The sequence below is a fragment of the Ostrea edulis genome, chromosome 1 (genome assembly GCF_947568905.1).
Source record: "Ostrea edulis chromosome 1, xbOstEdul1.1, whole genome shotgun sequence".
NCBI classification, from domain to species: Eukaryota; Metazoa; Mollusca; class Bivalvia; order Ostreida; family Ostreidae; genus Ostrea; species Ostrea edulis.
The window spans coordinates 101,748,837-101,772,884 of record NC_079164.1 but is presented as its reverse complement, the minus strand read 5'-3'; the positions used below and the strand labels follow the sequence as shown (position 1 = coordinate 101,772,884).

The 24,048-nt window shown below is 35.8% G+C and overlaps 1 protein-coding gene across 1 annotated transcript in view; it reads left to right on the top strand.

Annotated features, from left to right (window-relative positions):
- Positions 1-24,048, top strand: part of LOC125664807 (uncharacterized) — a 59,323-nt gene that overhangs the window by 33,429 nt on the left and 1,846 nt on the right. The window contains exons 15-21 of the mRNA XM_056145329.1: positions 295-416; positions 8,319-8,470; positions 8,623-8,691; positions 10,691-10,852; positions 22,586-22,684; positions 23,426-23,620; positions 23,929-24,034. Of these exons, the coding sequence (XP_056001304.1) occupies positions 295-416; positions 8,319-8,470; positions 8,623-8,691; positions 10,691-10,852; positions 22,586-22,684; positions 23,426-23,620; positions 23,929-24,034 (905 nt within the window). The remainder of the gene's footprint in view (positions 1-294; positions 417-8,318; positions 8,471-8,622; positions 8,692-10,690; positions 10,853-22,585; positions 22,685-23,425; positions 23,621-23,928; positions 24,035-24,048) is intronic.

Here is a 24,048-nt window from a genome sequence, read left to right as displayed (position 1 = left end):
TCCATTTGACCTATTTTTAGCAAAAGCATGACCCTTGAACTCTAAAAATTCTGAGAGTTTAAAGGTAACTTCATTAGTATGGTTGTACAGACTGAGTAGTTTTTTATACTTTATATATATATATATATATATATAGCTGTATTTATAGCTGTATATTGATGAGTTATGCAAATGTTGATCTGATATTTGAGTTTGTTGCAGTTGACGTGATATTTTATTGACTATACACCCACCAGATGGAAACATTTTATGCATGTAAATTTTATCACCATGATGTAAATCTTTTTCTTCAAGGTTGAGTGCTCTGTGCAATGGTTGAATGAAGCTGTGATGTTGTTCACACTAGCCTTACAACGATGTCAACAACTGAAAGACAAGGTCAGGGAGTGGCTAATGAATATAGTACATAGGTCACAGTAAGGAGCAAACATAATCTAAGAATAGTATATAGGTCATAGTAAGGGGCAAAGATAATCTAAAAATGGTATATAGGTCACAGTAAGGAGCAAACATAATTTAAAAATGATATATAGGTCGTAGTGAGGAGCAAACTTAAACTAAAATTAGTATATACATGTTGGCTATAGTAAGGAGCAAACATAATCTAAAAATAGTATATAAGTCACAGTAAGGAGCGAACATAATCTAAAAATAGTATATAGGTCACAGTAAGGAGCAAACATAATCTAAAAATAGTATGTAGGTCACAGTAAGGAGCAAACATAATCTAAAAATAGTATGTAGGTCATGGTAAGGAGCAAACATAATCTAAAAATAGTATATAGGTCACTGTAAGGAGCAGACTTAATCTCATCATCATCATCATATCCAGTTTATTTGATGATCAGGCCATCAATTATTCCTCTGTTGAGGGTGGGGCCTGACTGTCCAGTCTCGATCTAAGTCTTCCTCTCCATTCCTGTCTATGATGAGGGTTGACGGAATCCATACCCAGGGTTTTCCTATCCCGCTTCACGACATCTTCCCAAGACAGTTTGGGTCTGCCAGTGGTCCTCTCCGCTGGTACGTTCAGTTGTCGGACGAGCAATCCACCCAGTGCTGCGCTCAACGTGCCCCAGCCAATGCAGTCTGCTCTTCTGCACGATGTATGCGAGACTTTTTAAGTTGACTTGAGCAAGGAGGGATTCAAACGGAATGGTCTGCTCAGGCTTCACCAAACAGATCCATCTTATCATGGATTTGTCGTTACGCTGCAATTTCTTTTTAGTGTTTATAGCAGAAACAGCCCAAGTTTCGGAGCCATACATAAGCACACTTCTGACACATGAGGACCAGACACGCCCTCTAGTAGCTGTTGGTAGGTGCTTGTTGGTTAGGATTGGTAGCAGCTCTCTAAACTGTTTCCAAGCAGCCTTGCAACGTGTATCTGCTGCGAGTTCACAGCCTCCACCTGATGACAACATGTCACCCAGGTAGCAAAAGTCTGTCACTACTTCAAGCGTGCTGTCACCAATACCAACCTCCGTCATTGGTCTGCCGTCTATTGGTCTTGCCGCACCAGCGCAGCGCAAACACTTATAGTGAGGATTTGCTTTGAGAGGGCCCTCTATGCCACTGCACTTTTTGTGCACCCATTCTGAACAGTGTGCAGAGGATTGAGTTCCTGCCTGTTCCACTCAGACATACAGACAGGGGTGTTTGCTTGTTTTCCTCAATAAGTCGAGGTTGGGACCAGCGATCATGATCTATAAATCGTATATAGGTCACGGTAAATGACAAATAGTATATAGGTCACTGTAAGGAGAAAATTTATCTAATTTAGAAGTCGCAGACAAGTCTCATTAGATAGGATCTACAGTATATCAAGCTCCATGAATTCCCCAAAACTCACAAAGAGTATCAAATCAGTACAAATGCTAATATTTCTTACCGTCCTGTTAATATATTATAGAGAATTTTTATCAGGACATCTAAGTTCTTTGATATGTTTTTGACTTCTGGGTAGTGCAAATGTGATAAAGTTTTCTTGGTTTTTTGACAGGTGTGCCTCCTACAGCAGTTTGACAAGGGATCATGACAGCCTGACATGATTACATCCACAAACATTTCAAATCTTACACCATGTGATATTTCTACAGTGTTCTTGTTCATAAAGTTTAATTAAAACAAAATTTATAAAACAAAAAATGTTGACTTATGTTTTGGTCGTCAAGTGATTTCAGAAAGAACTGTGTACTAATAAATGATTCCTGCAAGCCGGAATTCAAGTGTTTTTCAAGAAATGTGGAACTGCATATCCGAATTCAATGGTCTGATCTCTTTGTATTTTGTTGTGTCATTAATGAAAACTGAATTTATTTATGTTGAAAGACGGAAGTAATTTCTTATGGTTGGGGAAGTGATGAGTAATTTTTTGATTATCAAGTTATGATAACTCTCGCCACAGGAAGAGAGAAGTGGGTGTTTTTTACTTCCTCCTTGTGAAGTCCTTTGAAATGAAACAAAGCATGACTTCTAGTCTTACTCAGCAACATCGTATATCCTATAACTACTTGGCAGTAAGAGATGATGAGAACACATTATGTTTATTATTGTATCCTCTTATGTTGACACTGTGATTGTTTACTTTGTCTAGTGTCTCCGTTGTTTGTTAAAGAGTACGACTGATTTGAATGAAATACAACTTGATGAATATTGATTATTGTAAGATTAGGCTGTTTGGGTTTCTAGGTTGCTACTCCCCTTGATCTTAAAGCTAGACTGCCTCTTTATTATTTGCCTCTTTTACAATGGAATTAATGGCAAATAAAACTTCAAATTACTCGCCCTTGATTACAGGTGGCGCACGATCCGTTAACGTCCAAGGCGTTTCTTACCTCAAGTTTAAGAGAGCGTCGGAAGGACACGTTTAGATTAGAAAGTTGTTGAATATTTAGTAACGACGACGGATTACGGTTCGTAGGACCTCACTGCGCTTAGAGACGAACTCAGAAAACGCATTCCAAGACTCTCTTGGCGGAAAGGAAAGCACGTTGAGAGTTTCAGCTGTAACCGAATTTTCTCTGTCACATCGATTAAATAAAGACATTCAATACATATTGAACGTTTTTCATTATAAACTACTTCGTGGTGAACCTTACATGCTTAAACAGTAGTTTAGGTTGAATATATAATATAAAATACATCATGATTCTTTATTAGTTGTTGAATTGCTTATGTTTAAAACAATATGTGCCCCCCCCCCCCCCTTCTCGATCGAAGATTAAGAATATCAATTATTAAATATATCCATATATATCTGAAATTCTATTATTAAGCTGTTAAAATGTGTAGTAATAGTGAATGTATATGTATAACTTCTCTTTATGAAATAAAATTCACGATAGAGAAGGCACATGTGTACAGAGTACATAATATATCATACCACATTAAACAGTTTATTTGCGTGTTGTAACTTATATCACTTACGTGATGACGTCACGATAGGTAAACAGTTTGCGGTTAACTTTTTTATTAGTCCATAGGGCAAGCGAGAGCATAAAAATTGGCAGGTCAAATAAATTTTACTACCCCATATGCTAGCTGTACAATAATGATTCAAAATTTTGAGTTTCTACATTTTAATTGAATATTACAATTTGGATTGCAAGTTGAAGACGGAAGTTCAAGCTTTCAACTTCTAAATTCACGTCTCCATCTGTATACTATGATTGATATATACTATGAGTTGGTTGTACTCTGCGTGAAAAGCACGACTGTATCCTGCGTATAGGAATGGTTGTATCCAAATGACGTGTGTCCATGGTGTTGCAGGAAACTGATGTAAGCCTACAGACATGTAATTTGACCCGTGTTTACTTTCATGTATAAGGATTTATCATGTTTATATGTACCATGACAGTTCATGATATGATTGATTTAATACTAAAATACATCACTTAACAAATGTAGTACACTTTTCAATTTGAAGGTCAATTTGAATACTTCAGATTGAAATCGCAGTTACAAGTGAATATTGAAAAACGTAATGCAATGATTTTTAAAAATAAAATCCACAATGAACAATAGGCCTATGTGTGGCTTTTATTATAAACACACCATTGTATATATGATAGTGAAATTTGTAATTTACTTCACTTGGATAAATTTATAGCTTTATGAATTTGCATTTAATTTTGATAAAAGTAGATATGATTCAAATTTTATTTCTAAAAAATTCAGAAATATCTTAATCTCTTGAGATGCATTTTTCTTCTGGTTTGCGTCAACAGTTAAAATTGGCTAGGATTGGTATTCGTTTCTTTGACGTATTGGACTGTACTTCCGTGGGTCAGTTGATAAACATGACATAACAACATAACTATGATAATGCAAACTTTGATAAGTTATGAAAGTTTGACAATTTCATCTCATATTTTGATTAATTTCATACGTATTGACTATTGAAGAATCCAGACTCGTTTTCTCTGAAATTCAAACAATATTTTACAACTTTTGGAATTATAACAAAATTAACAATGAAAGTAAAGTGTTGGAATTAATTTACAATCCAGTCATCAAATAGGAAAACAAGACCTAAGAATATTCACTGTCTTACAGTTACAGTCTGATTATAGCCACCCCTCCATTACAGTCGCGTCGTCGTACCGAGTGACGGCGGAGGGGTGGGGGTGGGGTGGGGGGTGCTATTAGCAATCGCGTTCATTCATATTTTGACGACCTTGGTTAACTCTAAAATTAATTTTTAAATGACATCTGAAATGTATTTTTGTACCATACTTGGTTTATATATTGATGACTAAAATTTCCCGTTTGATTATAGATCTAGTCTAGAAGGAGGGGGGGGGGGTCATAGAATTATACGATCATTGATGACTGTATCACTGAGGATAGATAAAATTTCAGCATAAAACATTCATGCAGAATATTACGATCTACAGAGCAAATGTTTAATCCCCCGTAAATACTTTCTGCAACAAAGTCGTCATCAGATATCTGTGAAGTCGGACTGAACTGAAGACTGAAGTTTATAGCGCACGACGCTGAGCGGAACTTAAAACGATCGTTGTCGCTGTCACATTTGATGACAATGAACCAATTTATTTTTTTAAAAGCTTCATATCTCGGGAATTCTACCCCCACTCCCTATTTGCACAACAAAAACCTTACACTCTCTTATAAATCTTATGTACACCGGAAGTCATCAAGGACGTAAACGAGTCTTGCGCCACCTATGTTTGAAATAGGGGAAACAACTGACAAATATTGTATGAAAGGTTTGAAATACTGGGAAATAGTCAAATTTGGTATCTTATGCATGTAGCATTTGTGAAGTGTGAAAAGACAACGGACTGATGTAGTTTGTAGTTTGGTCTTCCCACCTGGTTATGGGCTCCGTTCTCTAAGCTGGTTATGGGCTCCGTTCTCTTAGCTGGTTATGGGCTCCGTTCTCTAAGCTGGTTATGGGCTCCGTTCTCTTAGCTGGTTATGGGCTCCGTTCTCTAAGCTGGTTATGGGCTCCGTTCTCTAAGCTGGTTATGGGCTCCGTTCTCTAAGCTAGGGGACACTCTATCAGCTGGTGATAGGCTCCACTCTTGGTAATAGGCCTTACTCTTCCAGTTGGATATAGGCCCCACTCTTCCAGCTGGTTATAGGCCCCACTCTTAATAATAGGCCCCATTTTCCCAGCTGGTTATAGGCCCCACTCTCCCAGATGGTTATAGACCCCACTCTTTGTTATAGGCCCTGCTCTTTCAGCTGGTTAGGCCCCGCTCTTTCAGCTGGTTAGGCCCCACTCTTCCAGCTGGTTATAGGCCCCACTCTCCCAGATGGTTATAGACCCCACTCTTTGTTATAGGCCCTGCTCTTCCAGCTGGTTATAAGCCCTACTCTTGGTTATAAGCCCATCCTTGGATATAAGTCATACTCTTGGTCATAGGCCCCACTCTTGGTTATAGGCCCACTCTTAGTTATAGGCCCCACTCTTGGTTATAAACCCCTCTTTAGCTGGTTATACGTCCCACTCTTGGTTATAGGCCCCACTCTCCCCACTAGTTACAAACCCCTTCTCCCAGCTAATTATAGGCGCTTTTTATGTACCACCTATAACAAATGTTTACAAGCTCTTGCATACAATTCGAAGAGTTTTATACGTCTTGAAATGGACATTATTTAACTCGGCTATGCTCATGTTGAACTAAATTTGAAATACATGTAAAAAAAAAAAAAAATAATAATAATAATAAATAAACAAAACCAAATACATGAAATTCATTGTGCCACACTGCTATCTGAGACATCGCTTGGAAAAATGTATCATTGCATGAAGTGTCATGTGATTTGATTTTTTTCCTGTGTATATATAAACTTGTGATTCATCATCTACAAAAGCACTTGTCCATTTGACACCATCTGTGTCACCATGAGGAACAACCCGACTTTTGTTTTTTTAATTTGTTTTGTTGGATATTTCACCTGCGGTAAGAGACAAATTGAAATTTGACAATGCATTATCGTCATTTTAAAATTTGATATCATTTTTAATTTACTTTCTATACGTATCATCGAATATTGACAAATGATTTTTGTTTGTTATTCAATTATGGAATAAAAAAAAAAAACAACAGCTCATTATGAAGGGAACAAAAACGAAACAGATTAATGCGTACAAATGTTAACAAAAAGGGGTAATTAAAATTCAGTAGAGATTATATTGACTTTAATGATTTGGTTAAGGTTGAGGAGAGAAACTTTTTTTATATGGAATATTTGTCCGATCGAAAGGAAAATATCTATTGAATTACAAGACAGTTAATAAGCATAGTATATCCCATATCATGTGAATAAATTAAATTTTATATAAGAAGTTACTAATATTGGTATGAATTAAGGAGAAGTTACTAGTAATTGTACGGATAAGGGAGAAGTTATTAGTAATTGTACGGATAAGGGAGAAGTTACTAGTAATTGTACGGATAAGGGAGAAGTTATTAGTAATTGTACGGATAAGGGAGAAGTTATTAGTAATTGTACGGATAAGGGAGAAGTTACCAGTAATTGTACGGATAAGGGAGAACTTACTAGTAATTGCACGGATAAGGGAGAAGTTATTAGTAATTGTACGGATAAGAGAGAAGTTATTAGTAATTGTACGGATAAGGGAGAAGTTATTAGTAATTGTACGGATAAGAGAGAAGTTATTAGTAATTGTACGGATAAGAGAGAAGTTATTAGTAATTGTACGGATAAGGGAGAAGTTATTAGTAATTGTACGGATAAGAGAGAAGTTATTAGTAATTGTACGGATAAGGGAGAAGTTATTAGTAATTGTACGGATAAGGGAGAAGTTATTAGTAATTGTACGGATAAGGGAGAAGTTATTAGTAATTGTACGGATAAGGGAGAAGTTATTAGTAATTGTACGGATAAGGGAGAACTTACTAGTAATTGTACGGATAAGGGAGAAGTTATTAGTAATTGTACGGATAAGGGAGAAGTTATTAGTAATTGTACGGATAAGGGAGAACTTACTAGTAATTGTACGGATAAGGGAGAAGTTACTAGTAATTGTACGGATAAGGGAGAAGTTATTAGTAATTGTACGGATAAGGGAGAAGTTATTAGTAATTGTACGGATAAGAGAGAAGTTATTAGTAATTGTACGGATAAGGGAAAACAAAAGGTTTTGTTTCCGACTCCCTGGGAAATAATTTACAGTAAAACTAAGTCTCAAATCAGCTATGCGCATGTCCCCCGGAGCTTGGCAAAGGATAGAAAACGGACCACGAGCTGATTATGATCATGTCCGGTCATAAAACAAAACATTCCTTACATCACGAGTCTGTAATGGTTTACACCCCCCCCCTCCTGCCCCCATCTCTCCCTTTATGAACGTATCATTTAACAATGATATGATGTACGGCTTATTGAACAATTTTCTGTATTCACTAATTCTATATATACCAATATTTTATCAGTACTAATGAACCAGTGGTCTTTCATTGTAATTATTTCTTGATAAGTTAAGAACATTGACATTTCAAATCAAAATGAAAAGCACGGTTGTATAATATAAATTTGTATTGTAAGGTGTATACTAACAAGAAAATCCTAGATATTCATTCCTGAAAAAGAACATGTAAAATTCAAACTCATTTCTCTGTACAACAATTCAAAATAAAAATAGATGATATATATATAGTAGATGAAATAAACTTATATTCAATAATAAATGAACTCTACCAACACTTTTAAAATAAATTCAATTTCATTTATATTAAAAAAATAAAATAATAATAAAAGAAGCCGAAATGTTGGATTTCTTTGTTTGTACATTTCAAAGTAAACACGGAAATGAGGGCGGGAGATGAGTCTGATTATGAGGCTGCTGTTCACGGCTGTACACTGGCGGATGACGTGGAGATTTCACGCGCCGATTCCGGCGACCTAGATCCCGAACAGAGTTACTGGATCAGCGGGAAACAGTTAGAGTTAGGCTGCCAACCAAGAGGTACGCCCCACCCCCACTCTCACATGTGAGTGGTGGAATATTGAGACATGTTTCGAAATGATTTACTTCCGATTTCGTGAAGATCGTTTGTTTGGACATATTCTTAATTAATCAAAATAGGTAGATCTATTCTTAAATCTTTGGCCTTGCAGGAAGCTGTACTCGGTTGGTAGTGGGACAGATTCGGAGGTCTGGCAAACAGAGTCTGGACTATATCTGTAGTGAGTGATCTTTTTCCGTGTGTTTTTATAGATAGATAGAAAGACAATCTATAGATAGAGATTGGATAGTGCCTTTCCTATTTATTTGACCTTGAGTCTTGATTGCTGTGAATATGTATGTGTATATATATATATATATATATATATATATATATATATATATATATATAACACTAGAATGACCAACGACATGAACAATTGGAATTGTCAAATTTCCAGGACAACCTGTCCCTTCGTCAGGACGGGAAAGGATTACATTATGGAGAAAACACAAATATAATTAACAATAAGCACTAAAGCTACACTACAAAACTAGCTAAACACTTTTCCAGCGGATTACATGTTGCAGGCTCTGTTATTAACTCAAAAAAGAATAAGAAAAAACCTACAAAAACAAACATAATTTAAGACATGAGAAATACTTTTAATACTATAGTAATTGATTTATTGATACCACAAAACTGACAACGCCTTCCCATGGACGTAACTAAGTCTCTAAATAATTGACTAGGGACTTTGTTTTACTCTAATTGCGGAGCTTAGACCCCAGTTGTTGCAGAGTCTAAGGTTGTCTTTGGAGGAGGCGCCCATGCGTGTTCGATGGGGTCTAGATGAGCAAGGAGGAACCTGGATATTGTGTCTTTGCAGAACATCACGTGTAAGACGAGCACTGCGTGGTTTGGCATTGTCATGTTGTCCGGTACTACTCCGGGATGATGCATTATTGGAACCACGAGTGGCTGTACGACTTCATCAATATGCCATTAAGTTGTGAAAATACCCTGTATCTGCACAAAGCAATGGTGCAATTTTGCGCAAATGGATAATTTTGCGCCTACACATTTCGAGTCTTCAATAAGGCCTCAAGATTCATTGTTGAACCAAACTTGTCTGTCAGCATTGCCGCGGCCATACTATATGTAATGAGTCTATGACCCTTGAAGTCGGTTTCGTCGATGTTAGGGAGTTAGAACAATGCCACGGACAGGTCTGTGCACTTCAACTCCAGCATCCCGTAGTTCTTACGAACAGTCTGATCTGATATTCTGCGAATCCCAGGAATGACAGATGTTGCAGATGACCTGTTTGGAATAGGTGACGAGAATGAGGGATTCTGTGCTGCTAACGTCACGCGTAGTCTACCTGCTCTGGGAAGTTCATGTGTTAAACCATGCTGTTGATATCTGCTCCAAAGGCGAGGTATAGCGCGAAATCTCAAAATAGCAACTGCGATTTGTGACACACCTGCTTCCAGTTGCGTGGAGCATCATTCAGACGCGGCATTTATCAAAAGGCAGTTACATGTACATTTTAGACAAGGCAATCAAATATCGAGAACCCATGCATTTGATGGACTGCTGGTGCACGAATCACGAGAACCCATGCATTTGATGGACTGCTGGTGCACGAATCACGAGAACCCATGCATTTGATGGACTGCTGGTGCACGAATCACGTGCACTAGCATGATTAGGAACCTACAACAATCGAATTACAGAGACCGATTTTAGGATTTTATGAAAACACGTTTTACTGTCTTCAAATTCTAGTCGAATCTCCCCGGTAAACAAAAGCGTCAACTGAATCAAATTGTTGTCTATCTCCCCGGTAAACAAAAGCGTCAACTGAATCAAATTGTTGTCTATCTCCCCGGTAAACAAAAGCGTCAACTGAATCAAATTCTAGTCTATCTCCCCTGTAAACAAAAGCGTCAACTGTATCGAGGAGCAATTAGTTGGCGATTCCTTCTCGACTTAAAAAATATATTTGAAAAGATTCGGCGAAAATTTGCTGCTGTGAGTTTCTTTCTTTCATTTTTGAGATCAGTACATGTGTATATGTAATTCATGAATTTAAAAACGACACTTTACAATACATATACATGTATCTTATTTTCGCTCCCGGTTATTTGATGAAAATTGTTGCAACTTTCCATTCACAATGAAATAAAAGATTTATGAGAAAGTGAAATATACTGGGTTTTTTTTTTTTTTTATAGTGGACCCTTTGTCCTCTAGACGTCTGACAAGAATGGCCGTTCAATGTGCTGACGGATATGACGTAGCAAATATAACAACATACGAAGATATCAACTACCTCTACAACAGGTCCGTGTTTCCCATCAACCGTACCATGGTCATCAGAAACTTCTATCGGCCAGGTAAAACCCATCTAATTCACAGGTCAGGTAAAACCCATCTAATTCACAGCTCAGGTAAATCCCATCTAATTCACAGGTCAGGTAAAACCCATCTAATTCACAGCTCAGGTAAATCCCATCTAATTCACTGGTCAGGTAAAACCCATCTAATTCACAGCTCAGGTAAATCCCATCTAATTCACAGGTCAGGTAAATCTCATCTAATTCAAAGGTCACGTAAAACCTATCTTATTCACAGGTCAGGAAAAACCTATTTGATTTATAGGTCAGGTAAAACTATCAAATTCATAGGTCAGGTAAAACCCATCTAATTCACTGGTCAGGTAAAACCCATCTAATTCACAGGTCAGGTAAAACCCATCTAATTCGCAGGCCAGGTAAAACCCATCTAATTTATAGGTCAGGTAAAACTATCAAATTCATAGGTCAGGTAAAACCCATCTAATTCACAGGTCAGGTAAAACCCATCTAATTCGCAGGCCAGGTAAAACCCATCTAATTTATAGGTCAGGTAAAACTATCAAATTCATAGGTCAGGTAAAACCCATCTAATTCACGGGTCAGGTAAAACCCATCTAATTCACAGGTCAGGTATAACCCATCTAATTCACAGGTCAGATAAAACCCATCTAATTCACAGGTCAGGTAAAACTATCAAATTCACAGGTCAGGTAAAACCCATCTAATTCACAGGTCAGGTAAAACCCATCTAATTCACAGGTCAGATAAAACCCATCTAATTCACAGGTCAGGTAAAACTATCAAACTCACAGGTCAGGTAAAACCCATCTAATTCACAGGTCAGGTAAAACCCATCTAATTCACTGGTCAGGTAAAACCCATCTAATTCACAGGTCAGGTAAAACCCATCTAATTCACAGGTCAGGTAAAACCCATCTAATTCATAGGCCAGGTAAAACCTCATCTAATTGTATAGGTCAGGTTAACCTCTACTAATGCATAGGCCAGGTAAAACTCATCTAATTTCATAGGTCAGGTTAACTTCATCTAATTCATGGGTCATGTAAAACCGTCTAATTCATAGACCAGGCAAACCCCATCTAATGTTTTACCGGTAATTCATAAACCAGGCAAACCCCATCTAACGTTTTACCGGTAATAATTCAGAGACCAGACAAAAACCATCTAATGTTTTACCGATAATAATTCAGAAACCAGGCAAAACCCATCTAATGTTTTACCGGTAATAAATCAGAGACCAGGCAAACCCCATCTAATGTTTTACCGATAGTAATTCAGAAACCAGGCAAAACCCATCTAATGTTTTACCGGTAATAATTCAGAGACCAGACAAACCCCATCTAATGTTTTACCGGTAATAATTCAGAGACCAGACAAACCCCATCTAATGTTTTACCGGTAATAATTCAGAGACCAGACAAAACCCAAGAAATGTTATACCGGTGAATAAATAATGCATAGGTCAGATAAACTCATCTAATGTGTTACCGGTAATAATTCAAATACCAGGTAAAATACCATCTAATATTTTATCTATTATAATTTCAAAGATCAAGTAAAATACCATTTAATGGTTGTCGGTAATAATTCACAGACCAGGTAACTATTTTCAAGTGTTTTACCGGTAATAAATCATAGGTAATAATTCATAGTCGAATCCATTGGCTATTCTAAATCTTGTTCAATTAAAACATGACATAACATAGTTGCAAATGCGTATATTATTTAAACAAACAAAAAAAGTTCTGCTGTCAGTTCATTTGGTGTTGATGTAACAGCGAGGAGTGATCTTGTTGTCAGTAGTTCGTATGATAATTCCCTGAACAATCCTTATAAAGTTCACAGCTGTTACTTATATTTAAAACGTTGATCAAATATTTTGAATCCTTGTCGTTTTCAATAACTAAATTTTATTTTTACACTGTCTCCTGTCTGTCGTTTCCCGTCTACTTGAAAGTTTCGCCGAATTTTATATCGCCATAATACAGGCAAACTATACATTTAATCCTATAGATAATAAAACAGCTACAGTGGTACTTCCTCAGTATAGTCTAGTCAAATGAGCAAAACCTCAAACTAATTGCAACAGAAATGAAATTTTGATTATTCATGCAAGAAAACACATGCAAACAACATATTAAAAAAAATTTCATGCAAGAAAACAAATGCAAACAACATATTAAAAATCGGCTTTTGTATTTCCATGGGAAAATTGGAATTTTGGGGTAAAATTATGTGTTTCTTCATGAAAATCGCTAAAAACTGGAAATTGAAGAAAATGTCCATTTTATGTAACATACAGTAAGAATAAGTTTCATATCTCAAATTTCAACCTGGAAATGTTCGATTAATTTTTTTTACAGCAGAATATATTCTCTCCTTGACTGTAATTTTTGGGTAAAATCTTGCTTTTTTTAATATAATTGTTAAAGATTGAAATTTTAAGAAGAAAACCCACATTTTGTCATACGTTTGAGTCTACCAATAAAAAATTGAAGTTAGGATTTATTTTAAAAACTGCTCAACAAGTAAGATATATAGATTATTGGCAATATATATGAAAAATACCATTTTAGGTAGGAAAACCTACCTTTTTCTAAAACAAAAATAGTGAAAAACTGGAAATGATAGGAAATGACTGTTTTATAGAAGAGATGACATTGATCTTATAAATTTAAGAATAAAACGTCGAAATGCACAACTAAACTTTTCTGCACCAAAATTTATTTTCCCTTGCCGAATTTTGGGCTGAAATCTTCATTTTCCAACAAAAATCGTTAAAAACTGGATTTTGGAAGAAAATACTTTTTCCTGTCCATTAGGCATATATGAGTTACCACATGAAGATTTATACATTAAAATAAACTGTTAACACAAAAAAAGTACCCCTTCAAAAATGGTCTGTAAAAAATGACCTACATTTTTGCAGTTACTCCCCTTACATCGGAAGTTGGAGGCGCGCTTACCATTCCGGTCCTATGTTTCACATAAATACATGTAGTATTTTAAAACAAACAGTGTATAGTAAAGCTTACGTTACCAAATTCTTTATTAAGCTGAGTTTTAACAGTTTGTACTACATCTATGACGAAACAAGGTTCAGTTTCTTCGATTTTATATGAAGAAATCTTTAATACGTGCACTTCGTCAAGTTCTAGAGTTTGGGAAAGAGGGGGGAGGGGTATAGCCGTATTTGATGTTTAGTTCTATCCAAATTATTGTGCAATTAATACCGAGAATTTCAGGAGTAATCTGTTTTAAAAACAATGGACACATAGAATTAAAAGCAAAATGAATCAGGCACGCAGCATCGTAAAAAAAGGGGGGGGGGATGTGAAGATAATTTCACAATATTGCCTGAAAATTGACAAGTAAATTTTAATCCAAAGTTATAAAAATCCTTGATGGTGTGTGTGGTGGTGGTGGGCTAAGGTTGTTCTCTCAGTTCAATTTTACACTTCCACTGTGTACAGTTTAAGAGAATGCTATTTAAAAAAAAAAAAAAAGAGGAGGGAGGGCAACCAATCTGTCTAAAAATCGACCTCTGTACGTAAAAATTTATCAACTTTGCATGTAATGATAAAAGGTGTAGAGCCATTATTGCTACGTGCCTGATAATTATATATTAAGTGATCATTTGAGTAATTGCAGTACAGTTCAGTCCATGTTCTTACAAGTACAACGGCTAGTGTCACAGTTTGCCTTGTATTTACAGCGAAAAACGTTCAAAAATTTATCTGGCGCGACTTGTAATTTAGTTTTAACGGATACAAGAATTGCTGAAAGCAGTGATAAGCCCCAATTCGAAGGATCCAAATTAAATTCTTGCAGTGCTCCTTTTCTGCAGCTGTAGTTAGTAGTTAGTGGCAATGACTGAACTTATAAAAATGATATTGTGTTAGACAATACTTCACAAAGCAAATCTCATATACGTGTTTCTATAGTATTCCATCGTACTATCATATCCTATTTGGCCCCATAACTGACTCGAACTTTGTAATAGCTCATATACAAGTTTTGGGGAAGAAGTATTTTGGAGTCAGCTATGGCGCAAAGCGTGATATGCAAATACTGGCTAAGTACCAGTTAACCTTGGGATCTTTGTGTTCTCAGGCTGAACGGAGTAGCCCTTTTTCGTTCAACCTGTATAAATGAAAGCCCAAAGACAAAGTTCTGTTCAGCTACTCTTTTTTATTAAAGAAACATTTCATCATTAGAATTATTGATTATAATTCATATTATACAATATACAATAATTATTACAAACATTAATATAAAAGTTCACACACAAAAATTAACGAAACCATCTGAAAAATTGAAAAGTTATTTCAGAAATGCGCAAGTATACTCAATATCTTACCTGTATAAATGAAAGCCCAAAGACAAAGTTCTGTTCAGCTACTGAAGAACTCTGTCTTTGTTCCTCGCATTTATACCCCAGTACATCCTCCAAAATTCCTTACCATATTTGTTATATCTTAATAATCTGTAATACTGATATTGGCTTTTAATTCAAACTCAAAGCCAACACAATTATTTCCTTGAAAAATCTATAATTTAGCGTTGCATACTCAACTTCACTTGTAAGGTTTTGCATAACTTTTAATTTCATTTTTCTTGTAAATAATATATACAAATGCTTGACCTCTGGTGACTGATTTCTTACACTCCGATTGGTTACACGTTTCCTCTGACCAAAATCGATTTCACCCTCATGATATTGTAAACAAGCTATAAACACACATACTAATAATCTCCCTGTCACCTCACCTCACGGTGAAAAGTTCAGACATTTTTGTTCTGCATCTTACTATTGTTTTTGTCCCACATTATTTTGCCAATTCATTACTCCATTCATTACTCTTCTCCCCTCTTTCAGAATTCTATCATCTGTTTTATACATTGCAAATTTCGTTATGATAGTACAAAGTCGATATGACATCGACACCAGAATATATCTTTTTGCTCTATGAAATCCTCATATAGGAAGGTGAAGATAACGAACAGTGATCCATCTCGTAACTCCTATAAGCAATACAAAATAGAGAGGTGGGCAAACACGGACCCCTGGATATACCAGAAGTGGGGTCAGGTGCCTATGGGCTATAAGGAGTAAGCACCCCCTGTTTACCGGTTACACCCGCCGTGAGCTCTATATCTTAATAACGCAAACGGAGTTACCCTTATTCAATATCATTGTGCCAAAAACGGGCTAACAATCGATATGAAACAAGTCAGACAGATTTGACCCAATGGTAGGTTGTATTGGCAAAGTAGATTGTTATGACGACCATATAATCGCGAAATGCTGACTTTAAACGAAACAGTTGAAACCCCTTCACCATCAACTTGTTTGTCAGTAGGCTGCCTCCATTTAAAAACTAATCATATACAGAATTTTTTCGCGATTTGTCTACATTTTGACTATACAGGATCCGTTCCGATGCCGAACATTCTTGACGTTGTGTCGCATCCTGTGAATGCATGTAGAAAGGGCAAGGATTGACAAACTTCGTTTCCTAAAAAGACGTCTGGTTTTAACGATATTCTTCACTTAGGGGCAAGATCAAAAATTCAATGTCTCACAAAAAACTAAGTTCACATAGTTTTCACCAAGAACACCCCCCCCCCCCCCCCCCCCCCCCCCGTTTAAAACTTAATATGACAAATGTTGAAATTAATCGAATAACAAGAAAAGAAACGTACGATTATGAATAACACTCTGTATACCTTTTCTACTGTTTATTCACAAATGAAAGTGTACATTAAATCTATTAAATGTTCATTAATATGTTTTAAATATTATGTGGTATTCAACAGTCGCTTGTCTTTTTCCCTTTTCCACTAAAGTGATGACAGATGACAGAAACTTGCGGGAGTTTTTATTCCCCTCCCCCTAACTAATTGAATTTAAATTTTCATCCGACATTGATTTCGTCCCTTAGGGCAGTTATGTTTATTTCAGAGTTCGTTGCTATTTCTGTGCTTTATATATAGGTCATTTCAAACACAATGTGTATTTTGTATGATCCTCTAAAATTTACGATAAATAACTGTATCCCATTTCCATTGCCAGCGTGGCGAGAATTCCATCGTCATCGAAAACAAGTTTTGTCTTGAATAGATGACCGGGCGGTCTAGCGCGCTGTTCGCATGCTGCTAGGAGATGTGGTTCCGCAGGTCGTGAGCCGAAGACTAATTAGAAAGAGTAACTACTCGATTTTACATCAAATCATGATACTATGCGCAAGTGTTTATTATTTATATTATCAATGTTTTATTGTCATTATTATTACCCATGAATGACTCCCCAAACCTGAATTTGAAAAAGAAAAGCAAAAATACTTTACTTACTTAGTTTTATAAAAGTTTTTATACAAAGCGCTTGCTCAAATGATGAAGATACAAAATAACTGAAACTTTTAATCCGAATGGCTTTCCATACTTTCTTTTTTAACAACCGTAATTCCCCCTTGTAAATTGACACTCATTCTTTAAGATTTCATTTATAATTGATTATTCATAACTTTTAATGTAAATATTGTGTTTTATAATTAAAATTAATTCAGTAGAGGGTCAAACAAAATATTTTGAAGCTTTATTCGCGAAAGTTCCCCGGGAATGGAAGTCGGCAAAGAATATGAGATGCTGAGCAATATTGTATGTATATAGAAGGTCTTAAAATCACCTTTTTAATACAACTGTTTAGCTGTTTAATCGCGTTTTTTATTACATGCACTTTAGATCGTCGTGTATAACTTTATTCCGATGACTGTCACAGTTAAGTTACTCCCCTTTACGTGTAAGGTGTGCCGTAAACACCACAAAATATCGATGGTTTACTAAAACGTTTAAGTCTAAATTTGAAATATTTCCCATTGTCCGATTTTTTGTATGTTGTTAATCACGCTTTTGTTTATTAAATTCCATCGAGTTTGTTTCTATTGCAATTACTTTGAGGTGATTTGCTAGATTGACTAGACTAGTAGTAGTATAACGCCCCTAGATAGGGAGTTCAACTGAGTGCAGTTTTGAGTGCGGGCCGATAGGGGGTTCAACTGAGTGCAGTTTTGAGTGTAGTGTGGAGTGCGGGGTTTAATAGACGGGTCAGCGGGGGTCAAGCAGTTGGCCAGGAGGCCACCTGGCGCGGTCAAGCTGGGGAGGTGGGGCGATATCGTGTGAACGTGTTGATATTCCTTGTGTATTCCTTTTTGTTAAATTTTCAAATAAAGAATTAAAGAACAATGGTTGAAAGTTTACACATTTATTCAATGAACAAGTTAACACACATTTATCAAAAGAACAATGTATGCCATTGGATTGCGGACTGTCCAAAACAGCAGGACGTTCCCAGCGCAAACCCGTCACCACCCAAAAAGAAGAGGAAAACCGCCGCCAAGAAATCCAAGTCCGCGTGAAAGACTGTGTAAAATGTGTGGACTTTATCAATTGTGTTTAATTGTGTGTAAATTGTTCATTTGATAAATGTGTGTTAACTTGTTCATTGAATAAATGTGTAAACTTTCAACCATTGTTCTTTAATTCTTTATTTGAAAATTTAACAAAAAGGAATACGCAAGGAATATCAACACGTTCACACGCTATCGCCCCACCTCCCCAGCTTGACCGCGCCACACCCGCTTGACCGCGCCAGGTGGCCTCCCGGCCAACTGCATGACCCCCGCTGACCCGCCTATAAAACCACGCACTCAAAACTATACTCAAAACTGCACTCAGTTGAACCCCCTATCGGCCCACACTCAAAACTGCACTCAGTTGAACTCCCTATCTAGGGGCGTTATACTACTCTCAGCACTTTATAGCCCAACAATACTGCTTTACCATGATGCAATACCCTTGTGGTTCTCAACAGACGAGATTAATATAAGCCTTTTGGCTTGTTTCTCAATCTATTTCATGTATAAGACATTGTTTGTATGCAAATTATTAAGCAAGCACCTGTTGGTACATTCATCCACAAAATACACCGTGTAAAAATACATAATAATGCATTAGTATGAGGTATCAATATGAAATGGTGGATTCTGAGGATGACTTCCTGTTCTTTCTGTAATTTCTGCATCCCTTGTTCATAATAAGCCTTTTGATTTTGCAAAATGTTGACCTCATAACAATATTGCATAATATATTTTCCGTTTTCCGTTCCATCTTCCGTTCTATTTTCCGTTCCGCGTTTTAGCAACACCCCAGTCATCATAGGGAGAATTCCTTAAGTATTCAAACTAATAAAACTATTGGAAAGAGATATCTCTTTCTCTTTGAGAGATATCTCTTTTTCAACGATTAAAGAGATATATTTTACTTTAAGAGATATCTCTCTAGGAATTCTTAAAGATATATCTCTTTAAGTGAAGGAGATATCTCTCAAAGTAAAAGAGATATCTCTTTGAGTAAAAGAGATATCTCTCTAAGTAAAAGAGATATATCTCTAAGTGAAAGAGATGTCTCTTAAAGTATAAGAGATATATCTCTAAGTGAAAGAGATATCTCTTAAAGTGAAAGAGATATCTCTTTAAATGTAAGAGATATCTCTAAAAGTAAAAGAGATATCTCTCTAAGTGAAAGAGATATATCTTTAAGTGAAAGAGATATCTCTCTAAGTGAAAGAGATATCTCTTATTTAGAGAGATATCTCTTAATCTTAAGAGATATCTCATTTTAAAGAGATATCTCTTTAATTTAAAGAGATATCCTATTTTTTGGATAAATAGTAAAAGAGCTTGCCATAGTTATTACAATTCGTAAGAACATCAAAGGCAACACATTGGAAATGTTGATACATGTATTTCATTATGAAGCTTACATATCAATGATACATGTATTTCATTATGAAGCTTACATATCAATTTGACATGTATATATATTACACTATTGTGCTTTTTGAAAAGATAATACAATGTTTAAAAAAACCTATATATTTACCCCTTTTGTGACCTCCCCCTAGCCCCAGGGATCATGGGGTGACCACGTGCACTTGATCTACATTAATACATATGTATTAAACATAATTTATAGACAAAAAATCAAATTAATTGGATACAAATTCTAAAAACTCTTATACTTCTTGTTCTTCAGATGATTTTCTTTTTTGTTTTCCATGACTCGCCTGACTTTTAACCCTGCCCTAGCCCCTAGATCATTGAATAAAACAGCGCCCTCTCTTTTCACCACTCCTTGTTATATCCCCCTGGCAGGAAGCAATTGGTCTTTTCTTTCAAAGCGACTGATTCACGATTCCCCCAATATTTTGTTTTTCATTTTTAATAATCAAATCTACTGTCTGATGTGTTTAAAATGTTTCACAAAAATAAAGGTTATATCCATTATCACAGCTCAGTTTAGAGATTTCATTATTTGTTTTGTAAACTAAGATTGCGGTATGTTATTGTTTACGAGGTTTTCAAAAGAAATGGATCTCGATCTAAGTTAATGATATCTATCACTTTTCAGCCATTCTGTAGGTAAAATATGTCATTTAAAAGTTAAATTTGCGAATGTGCAAAATCAAGATGTTTTAAATTACAAAATTGATATTTTCACTGGTTTGTTTGTAAACATAAAAGACTTTAATAAAGGTCGTTATTTACATAACACAGAGTTTAGGCTAAAAGATTGCTTCTATCCTTGCATTCAGAAGGTCAAAATTTTGGCTTTCAACAGCAATACAAGCTGTAACTGACGGCAAATAAATTGAAAGACAAAAGAACAAATATCTAACATATTTATGATTGAATACATGTAACTTAATAGAATCAGAGTGAATCTGAAGTAATAAGCCCGTCAAATCAGTAGAAAATATCAATTCATGAATCATTGTCATCCTGTCAGTAATTCCTGCTCGTAATCTCCGATGTGCATTGACCTCGGAGGTCACCAGTTTGGAAAAAAAGCGAAAGAGAGGCAGGCACTATAAGCACGTGTCAGATTTGTAAACAATTTAACATGCCAATTTTATAGAAAATTCACTATCAAAATTTCATTTGAGTGGTACATTTTGCGTAATTATTACCTTTTTACTCTTATATAGTACTTCGATCTAGTCATTCATGAAATGATGTAATATTTTAAAACAAACGACATGTGTAGTTACTCAAGTCACTTTGAGTCTTTGTATGTGACCACAGTCTCAACAACCCGATTATGTTCGGCAATCATCGTTCGGGACCATATATATGTGTATACGACGCAATGGCGGTTTATACGAAACGCTTATTGTAGGTGTGCTCTCAAACAATATTCCCTTGTTTAGTTTGCTGAATTTTTCTTCAAATCTTGGGGATTATATCAGTTATACCGATAGGCGTTATTTGGTGCATAATTGGATAGTTGAAAAATACCGTCAGTTACTGTGCAGTTTGTACAATGTAATTAAAATTAGATGTTAGATCCGCTCACATACTCGAAGCGAGTATATGAGCGGATCTAACATCTAATTTTAATTATATTGCAGCTTGTATTGTTTTAAATGTGTTCTATCTTTAAAGCAATACAAACTGTAACTGACGGCAAATAAATTGAAAAATAAAAGAAGAAATATTTAACATATTTGTTATTGAATATATATAACTTAATGGAATCAGAGTGAATCTGAAGTAATAAACTCGTCAAATCAGCAGAAAATGTCGATTCACGAATCATTGTCATCCTGTCAATAATTCCTGCTTGTAATCTCCGATGTGCATTGACCTCGGAGGTCACCAGTTCGGAAAAAAGCGAAAGAGAGGCACTGAGCACGTGTCAAATTTGTAAACGATTTAACATTCCAATTCTATAGAAAATTCACTATCAAAATTTCATTTGAGTGGCACAATAGCGTAATTATTACTTTCGTACACTAGAGTACTTCTTGTCATTCATGAAACGATGTAATATTTTAAAACAAAAGACGTGTAGTTACCCACGTCAGTTCCCGTCTCTGTATATGACCTTGACCTCGGCAACCTGATTATGTTCGGCAATCATCGTTCCCATGTCCTTGTGTACGACGCAATGGCGGTTTATACGAAACGCTCATTGTAGGTATGCTCTCAAACAATATTCCCTTGTTTATTTTGCCGAATTTTTTTTCCAGAACTTGGGGATTATATTAGTTATACAGATAGGTGTTATTTAGTACATAACTGGATATATTAGTTATACAGATAGGTGTTATTTAGTACATAACTGGATATATTAGTTATACAGATAGGTGTTATTTAGTACATAACTGGATATTTGAAAAAATACCGTCAGTTATGTACAGCTTGTATTGTTTAATGTTTAACATAAAAAATGATATTTTTTTTATTAATTCTTCAAAAAAAAAAAAAAAAAAAAAAACGTGAACCGGTCCCTTTAACACACCTCAATCCCCCTTAAGCAGAGGATACTTTGTAGCAAGCTTTATTGACAATATGAAACGTTAACAGACGACAGACCGACATGCACGCGACGAACAAACTTCGATTTGAAATTGCTCACATGAGCTTTTCAGCTCAGGTTAGCTAAAAAAAATTCTCTACCGATGAATATCTAGCACAAAAACTAAATGTAATTAGGAATGGTTATGTTATGTCTGAGGATTTTAAAATAATTTTCGCATTATTGAAATTCTTTATTTAACCAAGTTCCTTGTAAAAAAAAAAAAAAAAGGGGGGGGGGGTCACTGTAAAGAGGATCCCGAGTACAAGTCATAGCTGAAGAAAAACAATGGAATGACGATTTACATCACCTTTTTTTCTTTCCAAACAGGCTATCAGACGAGGTGTAGGACGGCGACCCGGGGGGACACGGGAGTGACCTTCACTTACCGGGACTGTCACAGTTCGCTCCCCTCGCTATGCATAACAGGTAATTTCACTCATAGTTATTCCTTGGCATATACACGCGTACAATAACACCTCGAACAAGAGGGATATAACGATCCAACGGACACATCGACGCTCATTCAACATTGATTCAGTATAATGTTGGAAAAGGAACTGGTTTTGAAAATTGAAATCCTGACTTTGAATCATCATGGATATTTTAATTGATTGAAAATCATTTCAAATGGAAGTGTTAAAAAGCCGACATTTAGCAAAATCATCTGTAAGTATATTTTTATCACTGAATGAAGGAACTAGAGTAAGGGGCGAGATCAAAAGATCGATATTGGATAAAAATCTAAATTCAGAGTTAGGGGTAGGAGGATACAACCTCTTGTAAGTTTCTGTCCTCCGACATCGATTACACTATATGGCGGGAAAAGACAAAAGATAAAAGCGACTGTAAAAACCACATTCTAATGAACATTTACTAGTTTTAATGTGCGCTTTCATTTTGTGAATAAACAGTAGAAAAGCTATACAGTGTTATTTATAATCCTATGTTTTAACCTAAATTAATCGATGAGCTTCAACATTCATCGGTTAGTTTGAAGGGGGGGGGGGGGGGGTCTTGGTGAAAACTATGTGAATTTTGGTTGTTTTTCTTTTGGTTCCCCATGATGTCGAAGTACTGGTTTTCTATTACATCAGAAGGTGGGGGTCAGACTACATCCCCTTGTCATACCCCAATTTTACATTTACAGGGTTTTGCTCATTATTACAGGCGCAAGTGGCTCGCTAACAACGCTTACTATCATAGAATATGACAACATAAAAACAAGAATTAAAGCAAGAATACCGGATCAAAGAACGGAAGTGTTTCAGGTTTTATCCACCATGGGCCCTATTGTGACTCTCTTTGATAATGCCACGCGGACGGATGACGACAAACTTCAAAGAGACATCCAGCAAAATAATGGTAAAATATTTCCCCTTCAAGTTTTCCAAGAAACTAAAATTTGATTGTGTACAACTCTATCAAAATTAAGGACACTTCCTACATTATTTTCACTGGAGAATAGCTTTGAATAATGTTTATTTTATCATTAAATACTTGTTAATAGCACTTGCCTTTAAAAATAATTATAAACAAGGATATAAAATTTTCATCAAACCCCACAAGAGCTTTGTGCATACTGTTAAAACTTGTAAACAAATGAACAATTCAGGTAAAAATTAGATAAGAAATTAGTAGATACAATGTGACAGTACATAATTGTCTTTTAGATGCCGGTCTGTTTAGTCTTGGACCAGTTCACCTATTATCCATTGGATTTGCTCTTGTGCTCACTTTCATCGTGTTGCTGATCATAATCATTGTACTTATTAAAAGGTAAATTGACCTCT